Raw genomic sequence first — 10,622 nt, forward strand, 5'->3', positions numbered from 1 at the left:
CCATTCACCCGATGGGTGCGACACGGTGCCCATTTCAACAAAGCGCGATGAAAACACGCTGCACCAATTAATTACGTGCGAGAATCCTCCAGATCCCGATGTACGCACACACCAATTACTCAATCACCCACAATATGTCCAGAACCTGCCCGGTCGCTTTTCTTCAGTTATGCTTGAATCGTTGTGTTACTGTTGATCGGCTGGTGGAGAATCGTTTTATCGAGCTGTTTAGTTAGTATTAATTGGCAGGTTTTGATGGTATTTTCCGTCGTGCACGTACGTACTGATTGTACACCTTGCTTATCTGGTTTTGAGTGGTAGCTTAATTTAAGTATGTGAGCATGTTGGGAGTTTGGCTGGTTTTTATAAGAGTCATATCGCTGTAAAAGATCTCTCAGTATTTACGATCATACATACAGATGTGGTCAATTTCATTGTTGCTTACACAATCGTCTTTGACATTTGTTGCCAATACAATTTATGTATAGGATTTGCATCAACACAATGCCCAGGTTCATTCTCACAACTCCGGTTCAGCCACAGTATCACGATTATCAAGTTCTTACTCCTCAACGATATGGTCAACTGCATCACTGTTCTTGCACCCTTTCTTTCCAGTCCCTGGCGATCCACCAGTCAGTCTGGTTCTCTGGAGCAGCTCTTTTGCTCTCCGTGTCCTTTGTGAATGACGGCCAAAAGGTAACATTTACGTTTAGATTTCTGGAACAAAATCATCTCGGAAAGGAAGCGGAACAGTTTTCACAGCGCGGTACTTGCCTACATTGTTGAGATGCTCATTCTCCAACCTGTCATGAAGAACATTACGTTATTGTTTAAAGAACTTGATAGCTACATAGTGGAACTGTGCAATAATATAGCAAATATATATAGGAACTCTGAGTGAAAGACCATAACGGCGTGTAACAAACCTATAAAAGTTCCAGTGCCCTCGGCGGAAGACTTCAAGAGATGCAAAGAAAAAATCAGCCATATAATGATCGGATTTGCCAAATTGAAAGTGTGTCAATGATTGCACCCAAGCCAATCTGAGGAGGAAATTTATAGCCTGCCACCAAGACAAACACCAGCACCGCTTTTTCATTCTCACTCTTCATAGATCCAATAAAAAACCAACAATGCGACTCGATGCTGAGTTGTATTCAAAGTATTTATCATTCTAAGATGCACCCTCAGTCTAGGCAATATTCTTTACTATGAATATGCTCATCCTATGCACAGTATTATCATTCGAACGTGCACCCTTAACCAAGGCATTACACATTTCTATAAAGATAAGAGGCGCTTCAAGGTTTTGCTACATGAGCTGCTTTATCTTTTCTACTTATGATAATGATGATAACCCAGTCAAGACACTTTCCTATGAGGATATGAGGCCGGTGGAAGGTTTTACGGTATGAGCTACGTTATGATAAAGTCAACACATTGCAATAGATTAAGAACAAAATAGCATAGGACCGACCGACCCTGAGAACACAAACGAGCTGTATAATAGATTGAAGAGGGGATCGGTTAAGACAGTACTTACAATAGAGATGAAATAGATTGACTTATTTTTCAGTAGAAGCTCATCTCTAAGCCAGGGGTTCTTTGAATTGGGCTGAAGCAGACCCCAATCAACAACTATATCCCAATATAGCTGATAGACAGTTGCCAATAATGATGAAATTACGAAAATCACGAGCCAAATCATTGACGGATTGTATGTGAAAGTAAGCCTCGCTCCAGCGGCAATCATTGCTGACAAATACTTTCCAGCATTTGCAAGATGCGCACGATCTCCTTCGTCAGCCCATCGTCGCAAGCACTATCGACAGATTTGACAAGAGAATATTTTGTGAGAATATAAAACACAAAAGGATGGACAAATTGTTACTAGAAGATTAATCTATTAGTTATGAGTGCCCCTATTTTATATCTAGGATAATTTTTCTCGTGTCTGTTTAAAATTGCAAAGTGAAACATGTGATTGGGAAATTCAATTAATTTACAAATTAATACCGTGAGAAACAAACCTGCATTAGACGGCACCAATAAGGCAAAAAGGATAAAAAGTATGCCACTTGATGATATGTGGCGCCGCCACAGGCTTGTGTGTCGTGATTTGAGAAATGTCCTCCAAAATAGTAGCATGCGACGTATTCTGCATGTCTTAATGCAGCGATCTGTAACAACAAAGGGTATAAAAGCTATAGAATGGTGCTAGCTTAGCCATAAGAATGGTGCTGATTTGGAACAAATTGAAAGATGAGGTTTAAAAAATCTTTACCAATGGCACTGATTCGATTTTCACATATGCATCCCGTATGATGATTATAAAGATAGATCATTTCGAGAAGGAGGTTACTAGTAAACTACCTGGCTGGTCAGCTGGTCCGCAAGAAAGAAATCAGCCATCACAACCTGTTTGAGCGAGAAACAGCAACATGAATTTATATTAGCTGATGAATAAAACTCATCTAATGATTTTAATCTCACTAAGAGAATAAAAAGTTAACTCTCGGGGAGCAAGCATGATGTAAATTCCTTAACCTATTACCTTGTAAAACGGGGAGAAAAGTATCTTCTTCATGCATCTTAGAAAGAGTAAGCGACTTGATCGATAGCATATGTTCAGAGGGCAAAATAGGAGGAGCAGAAAAACCTGTGCAAGTGCCCAATACGGAGCGAAGGTTATCTCCAGTATAGAAACCAGATTTTTAACAAAAACGATATAGCCTTATATGTCCGCAGTTCGATTAAATCTCTTTGGATGGTTACTGTTTCAAACAAAAGAGACTAGAGAAAATAAATAGTTTTAATCTTTTACCGACGTAGAGAAAGGATAAAAATGGGAATAGGGGACTATGGGTACTGTAGAAGGATGGAACCGCAACTTTTTGGTATAAGCAAAGCTCATAGGTTACAAACACAGAATGCGGAAGTGAGCACAAGTTGCTTACCGATATTGTAGCAAGAGGGACAAAATCGGCATTGAATGGGATAGCAACACTTGAATACACGATAAGGTGGCAAACCATGCTAGCCACAACTATGGTGGTAAGTGTTGCGCAAACCAAGAGTATTTCTCGGTTCCTAAGCTCTGTCTTTGGAGCGAAATCAAGAATAAATGGATAGTTGATTCTCGCTTGGCGCCACAGGTATACGTTCCACCCATACATGAACATGTGTAGTAGTATCAGGAATAGCATACTGCTCAAAACATACCATCAATAATGTTACACAAATGCGACATTTGAGTTTCCAGTTGAAGCATCGGAAAAAGAGCGCTGTGCAGAAGAATTCTATGAAAAATTTGAAGGCATAGAACATACGGGAATTCACTTTTGGTTCTTCTGATTACGTGCTGTGGAGCAGAGTACTCTAATATGTTCAAGAGAACCGTTTGTCAATTTCTTCAAGCAAGAAAATCAATAGACAAAGGAAAGTATAATTCCACGCACCTGTAGGCTGGAGAAACTGAAAGAACATATTGTTGTGAATAGAATCTGCTAGAGTGGGCACTGTTGAAATTGAGTAGTATGATGAAGGCTATGAGAAACGCTACAGACCATCCTGAGAAGAAACCTGCAATCATAACCATTAATAGTTTATAAGAAATGAGGAACTTCAAACCCAGCTTATCTTTATGTTTGCTTACAAATTTGAATAGAGAGAATAACCTACAAGGAAAGCAAGATCAAAATGTAACCTGAGAACTTGCAATTTGTTTGCTCTATATCACCTCAAATATCTGAAGTAATACTGTTCCCAGTAATGCCTTCTTTTTAAAAATGTGAGATAAGGAGGCCATTACCGAGAAAATATGTGATTGTATGGCAAACTTTCTGTTGGACTGGCCTCAGCAACATCATGGCCTTTTTGTGATCATCTTTTGCAAAGTGCTGTGTAAATATTTTTTCTACTTCATCCATCATATGAGCCACCTGTTTGAGATTTGTGTGACAGAATAGCAGTTCCTTAGCTTTTCTATACTCCAGGAAAGGTATCCTAGGAGAAATTTCTTCCAATTATACTGAGAAAATGGAATAAATAAAGGATTCTGCCTCTTCTAGTAGTACGCACCCTGTCTGAGCTGTTAAATCTGGATTTCTCAACGACTTGGAAATAGACAGCAGACGCATTTCTTCCAGTCACCTGTATATTCCAGGTAAGAGTCCGATGTCAGGATACGTCAGTGCTTCCTTCTAAGTTCTATGCCGAAGTGCTTTGAATTCCCCTTGACTAGTGACTATAATTGAAATAACTGAGTATCTCAGGAAGAGGGCGAGTTTTCATGGGCAAAAGGAATTTCCAATCCAGCAAGAAGAAACAGGTAGTTGGAAAAGATCTCATGTCGTGAGTGGAGGGAAAAACGACAACATCAGAGTTGATACTGAAAACTCGAAATGTGGAGCGGGAGGAAATATGATTTTTTTTTTTTGAGACTTACCTTATCATATTTCTTCAGGATCTTCCCAAATGCTAGCATATTCAAGGAGCTGTGGCATCAAACCGAAAGAATGTTAATAAATTCGAAGATAAAGATTATAAAGGACGACGTACTATCCCTACAATATTTAGTCTTCCTACATGTTCACCCACGATCTCCAAGATTATGGGACTAATCTACAATGAGAAACCGATTTCAAGTAAAATGAGGTAGACTGCAAACACTTTTACGGTCCTGATCTATATAGTCTGCATACTAAGCCACGTTGTGGCGCATTACATAGCTGCAAGAGTGATGGACTACACCGTCATGCATGACGAGGTTAATTAATCTTTCAATCTCAATACTCCCCTTCCCCTCTGCTTTTCCTTAACGTACGTGTGTGTGTGACAGAGAGAGAGAGAGAGAGACTAAGAGAGAGAGAGAGAGAGAGAGAGAGAGAGAGAGAGAGACGTTTCTGGGCGCATTTGGGTTTTATCGGAAATGCTTGTATGGGTAAGATGAACGTGCCTGAAGCTTCTCAGTAGCCCGAGACCTCGATAAAACTCGACAAAGGCAGTGCGTAGCATCTTCTTTGCGTACTGCATCTTCTTGTTTGTTATCGCGATGTGCTCCCTTCCACTCCGAGCACTCTTTTTCGCGTTATTTACAACATCATCCCAAAGAATCTGAGTAAGCGTGGAAATGGTGAGGACATGAGTTGCTTTGTTGGGTACGTTCAGCTTGATACGGCCGCGAGGGGAATTTGAGAAAATATTATCATTTGATGAGCTGGTTGAGGGAGATCCCAGCTCCTGCTCCTCATCAAACGCATCGGCTGGATGAACATTGTTCGCCATGGCGACAAGCTGAGAGTTGATGTTCTGCATCATTTCCAATTCCAGGTTTTTCCGAGATCTACCAGAGCTACTGTCGGCCCTTTCACCTCTCAAGCTGCCTCCTGGATGCGCCAAACACGTCTCGACAAAGTCAGCATCTAACGTGAGATGGAACTGATCGCAATTGAATATCTTCATGCAGTTTGTCAAGCTAGTATGTTTACTCTAGAACGAGTTGCTAGCAGGGATCAATCTGCATTTCGATTGCGTCGTATATGTGCATATCAACAGGGAATTAAGCTTGACAATTTAACCTTTCCTGCTCGTGCTAGGCGATAACACACTTCCCAGAAAGCTGATTGACGAAGAATTGGATCCTTCTTCACTCTCTTCTAATGTTTTCCGCAGGTCTATCAGATTGTACAGCTGCTTTTTCAGCACTTCAATCCTTTGAACAAATTCGTCTTCCTTCGAGCCGTAGAACCGGTTCACTTTGTTGAGCTCCTCATCCAGGCTGGAGAAAAAAGCTATCTCATATTCGTTGTCTGAAAACGGCTCCAGCACCTCCGTCTCGTACACCTCCATTTCAGGGCCCGGGACCCTTCGGTGGTGCACCTGCATGTCATCAAGCGTATTGAAAACAATATAGATATGTCAACCTGACGCCTGCGAAGATCAAGAGATGGAAGCGACAGACGGTTCCGTTTTATAATGAAAATAAGAAAACGATAGGTGTCTCAAGTACTATTGAATCCCGGAGACTCCATTATCAAAATCCTAAGTTGCTAGTTGCGATTTGAGATACATCAAAGACTCAAGCAATGTGAAGTGAGCTGCTCAGAGCTTGTTACCCGAATCACGTCTTGGTGCGACCATGAATTGGTTCTCCTTCGCGTGAGATTGGTGAGAGGCAGCCACGTTGCATCGAGCGCCCGCCTGGAGGCACTCACGGGGCTGACCTCCCCAGTGAAAGGAGTTTGCCAGTCTTGGAACTTGATCAGTTTCAGATCCTTTTTCAGTTTCCAGTAGTTGCAAAAGGCACTTTTCCACTCCGGAACGAGCTGAAGCTCCAGCTGCTTGGAGAATTTCACCATCTTCGATTCGAGTCGTGGACGGCTTTTTACGACTGAGCACCTGGATGCCAGTTACTCAATGAATATTCACATCCGCGTTAGCGTTCAGACAGCATCGCCCTCAGCATTATACCAGCATCGGAGTCTAACGATTCTTCGATCACCTTTACCTTGTCTCTTCAACAGGTTCAGCACCAGCCTTTCTGATTCTTACACTCTCCTTTCACATTGGCCACCCTCACTACGAACCTCCTCCTTGATCAACTTGATTCCCTACTCTTGCCACCTTACCTGAATTAGCTTATATGCTTCTTTCGTCTAGATCATTCCTCACCTTGGCTAACTCAAGTTCAAATCTTTCTAGGTCAAGTCCGTCGCAGGATCAGCCTGTGTGTCTGTCAACAACTACTAGGGAAGGCGATATAGATGAACGTAATCAGTGTTAGAAGCTGATGAACAAGCGGAGCCAGCTTGATCAGAAGAGTCGAGCATGCATAAGTTGTAGCGTGAATGAGAGGTCTGAGGAGCGACTATGTGTTATGGTTTTTGTATAGGAAAAACTAAGAACTGAGGAGCGACTATGGGTTGCTTTGGATCAAAACGTCGCTGATCATGGCGTTTATATAGTTAAAACTCTACGAATTGGTTAGTCGATGGATGTGATTGCGAAGCAAGCACGGAGTGGAAGTGCTCAACTGAAATACAGTCGCGTGAGATTTGTAACCACGTACAGTCGCGTGAGATTTGTAGCCGTAGTAAACAGTAACGCTAATCTCATCTTAATTTAACTACTAGGAAAATGTCCCATTGCGTTGGCCTTATTAAAAGGTCGCTTATCGCATTGATTAAGGTTTATTTTCAATAAGATCCTCATGTATCCTAGGAAAATGCTTCATTGCGTTGGCCTTATTAAAAGGTTGCTTATCGCGCTTATTTTCAATAAGATCCTCATGTATCTGTTGAATATTCCATTCCCCTTTTACTTAAGAAAATAGAAAGCAATAGTCAAATAAGTAATAAAACTGCCCTTTAGGATAAGATGAATAGACCCTCTCTAATTGAATCAAGCATAAGACGAGAGTCCCAACTCCCTCCAAGCTGAGTAACACACTCTAGCTTTAAAAAAATAGAAATAATAATTAATTAAGTAATGAAATTCTCTCACACACACAATCTTAGACTTGGAAAATTCCAGTTCCACTTGCTCACCCCCTTTCTGCTTGCCTAACATCTCCACCCGTGCTTGGGCCCACCTTATCCACATCCTATTGGTTGTTTCCACATCCTTGTTTTGCTCAGTGGGCTTAGATGGCTCCCCACTAACATTCCTCACCACACCACTTGAACACGCTTGTAGGAGGCCTCCAACTCCCTCATGAAGATTCAAATCAATCACATATGGAATTTAAACAAAGTGGGGAGCATGAATTAGTTTTCCCTTTTTGTGAGAATGAGAGTTCAAAATTTCCCACTATCTCGGATGTTGAAACATTTAAAAATGCACTGATTTTAGTTAGTTGCACATCAAAAAAGAACATTGGAATTTCCCACTAACTCAAATGTGGAATTTCCCACTGTCTTGCACCTCAATCGTCAAGAAGTTTCATGTGAGCTTCCCATTTGTTGATTGCTTAAACAAAAGCGCCAACGACCTTGCACTCAAGTGCTCCTTCAATTCATCTTTCTTTTCAATGTTTAATGTGAATAGCCTTCTTCCTTACACAAGCAAATTAAATATGTGGTGCACATTAAAAGTAGCTTAATATTGACTTGTACACATGGGAACATGGTAATTCCACAAGTCTTCATTCATTGTTCTCATTGGATATGCGATAGAGAATAAGAGAAATAACACATTCTACTAGTCTGTAATGAACATTAATTTTCAAAAAGTAAGATCTACATGTCTCTTATAGATTACATCACCTTAATCTTTTGATCGTGAAAGAATGGTTCCTTTAGGTTATTATTGCGTATCTTTTATATCAACCTTAACATGATTGCCCTAAATCAAGAAGTACTTTTCAATAACTCTTATTGCCCTTTCAAAGTTTTCTTTCTTAAAAAAAAAAACTTTTGCACATAGGGCTATGTTTTATTAAGCTATTATCTAAGAGAAAACGAGGACAACTTTCATAACACCACATTTAGTCTTTTCAATATTTCATTCATATGTCTATTCCACGCATGCACCACAAGATTCTTTTTTTAAACAGTTTTAGATATTTACCACACGCATTAATTTTGACCACACACTTTTTTGTGCCATAGAAGGTTGCTTGATTAATAAAAATAAGGAATCAACATTTTAGATACTAAAATTTATATCATGAGTTTCCATCATTGGCATGCTTACTTCAATTATGTTGAGAAAATACATGTTTGTGAAACTCAAAGTCAATATTGATAGATCATGTTAAAGCTAAGGACACTTAAAGAAAAGGAACAAATGTCATAAATATTTCCTACAATCCTCATTTGAACAAGTGTGTAGATGGCCCATGGATTTAGAAAGTACGGTTTAAAAAAGTAATAATACATACTTTTTAATTAAAGAATGCACTTTGCCGTCCTAAATGCAAAAGATACATTTTTTTCAACTGACTGGAGATGACCGTTTGACTGGCCAAATACCACACGGTATACAAAAATACCGCACAGTATATCTTAAAGATATTATGCAGTAAATTGAAATACCATATAGTATGATGAAAAACACCACGTTGTAAATTTGTATACCGCACGACGTCAAATTAATGCCATGTGGCAACACATAGTGCAACTTTGGATATGTCGATTTATGACATGGTATTTTTGTGTAAAACTTATAAAAAGGCCCCGAAGTCGTGCATTTTTCCTCATTTTCTACCAAAATCCCACTTTGTTGTCATCACATTATGCTTCCCTATTGTGAGTTTTTCACTTTTTTGAAAAATTGTTTTGTGTGTGCCAGTCAGGCCAATTGATGGCCCGCTTTAGCTGGTCGAAATCACCTCACCCTGGTTGACTATAGGATGCGAGAGAGAGAGAGAGAGACAGAGAGAGAGAGAGAGAGAGAGAGAGAGAGAGAGAGAGAGAGAGAGAGAGAGAGGGAGGGACGGAGGGACGGAGGGAGGGGGAGAGAGAGAGAGAGAGAGAGAGAGAGAGAGAGAGAGAGAGAGAGAGAGAGAGAGAGAGAGAGAGAGAAAGAGATGCATTACATTTATATGTGTGCTAGTCAGGCTAGGTGATGAGCTACTTTGGTTAGTTAAAAGCACCTCGACCTAGCTGACTATAGGATGAGAGAGAGAGAGAGAGAGAGAGAGAGAGAGAGAGAGAGAGAGAGAGAGAGAGAGAGAGAGAGAGATGGATGCTTTTCTTAAAACTTTGCTTATATATCAACATTCAACACCAATATTGATGTTAACATCCACAAAGCACAATCACAGAATGCATGGTAACGAGTGATTAGAGGTGATTAGCTTTCATGATTTACTTCAACGGTTGTAGCCATGGAGGGATTACAGTTATAGGCTTCACATGGTTTGAGCTACAAATAACCCAAATGGTTATAGGCCTTACGGGGTTTGAGCCGCAAATGGCTCAAAATCGGCCTCAGCACTCCAGGTTTTGAGCTTCATAAATGGATTTTGAGCCTCAAATGGCTTAGGACTCAGAGGCGTGAGGTTAACACAAGCACTATTTGGGACTCGGTTAGGAGCACCTCCTAATTTCAGGATTGTACCAAGCGCTCTTATATGGTTAACACAAGTGCTATTTTCAACACACAAAGGGTCGAACAATAGAAGAGAGATGGAAAGGGTAGTGAAGATGCTTTGGCACCCTTCGGTCTTCATGCCCAAGGCAAGAGGCTGATGCGATATTTGGCATGGTCGGTTTGTCTAGTTCGATTACGGTCGATAACATCTCGTCATTATAAAAATGATCTTCAGTTTGAATTGACGTGTGTGAGGTTTAGCTATTTTTATCCCTACCAGAATCAGTTTGCTCTAACTTCTGTTCGAAGTTGTGTTCAAGCAAGTATTTCCTAGAGGATGTCCTCTAAAAATGTGGATCTTCATAATAACAAAGAACTCTCGAGGTCGTGTCCAGAGCTTGATCTGCTATCGGCCGTGGCAAGTGAACAGATGGCCCTAAAATCAAAAGTAGCACCTATGCGATGCAGCAAGAGGGTGAAAATGGAGGAGAAGCTGCCAAAGGAGGATTTGTTAGATGTTTCAGAAGATAGCTACAATTTTTCATCTGCCATACTATGAGGAAGAGATTCAACTAGACAAGTGT

At 40.5% G+C, this 10,622-nt stretch overlaps 1 protein-coding gene across 1 annotated transcript; it reads right to left on the reverse strand.

The window, feature by feature from the left end:
- Positions 1–430: 430 nt before the first annotated feature.
- On the reverse strand, positions 431–6,373 carry LOC147885983 (phosphate transporter PHO1-like). The gene is made up of 14 exons (XM_087396047.1): positions 6,120–6,373; positions 5,583–5,883; positions 4,961–5,390; positions 4,451–4,499; positions 4,084–4,155; positions 3,815–3,944; positions 3,462–3,585; positions 2,961–3,210; positions 2,558–2,662; positions 2,377–2,421; positions 2,034–2,183; positions 1,547–1,825; positions 930–1,066; positions 431–806 (listed from the first exon to the last, which is right to left on the reverse strand). The coding sequence occupies exons 1-14, from the start codon at positions 6,360–6,362 to the stop codon at positions 713–715; spliced, it is 2,409 nt and encodes an 802-aa protein (XP_087252173.1). The 5' UTR covers positions 6,363–6,373; the 3' UTR covers positions 431–712.
- Between the last annotated feature and the right edge of the window lie 4,249 nt (positions 6,374–10,622).

The sequence above is a fragment of the Dipteris shenzhenensis genome, chromosome 25 (genome assembly GCF_047967505.1).
Source record: "Dipteris shenzhenensis isolate YYH24624 ecotype China chromosome 25, Dip_SZ_1.0, whole genome shotgun sequence".
Taxonomy (NCBI): Eukaryota; Viridiplantae; Streptophyta; class Polypodiopsida; order Gleicheniales; family Dipteridaceae; genus Dipteris; species Dipteris shenzhenensis.

What these genes read in the sequence shown, in the direction of transcription:
- LOC147885983 (XM_087396047.1), bottom strand. Translation starts at nt 6,362, where the DNA reads ATGGTGAAATTCTCCAAGCAGCTGGAGCTTCAGCTCGTTCCGGAGTGG. An exon ending in GGGCTACTGAGAAGCTTCAG is followed by an intron (nt 4,500 to 4,960) that starts GCACGTTCATCT and finishes TTGATGCCACAG; the next exon opens with CTCCTTGAATATGCTAGCAT. An exon ending in CAATCTATTTCATCTCTATT is followed by an intron (nt 1,067 to 1,546) that starts GTAAGTACTGTC and finishes TCTTGGTGGCAG; the next exon opens with GCTATAAATTTCCTCCTCAG.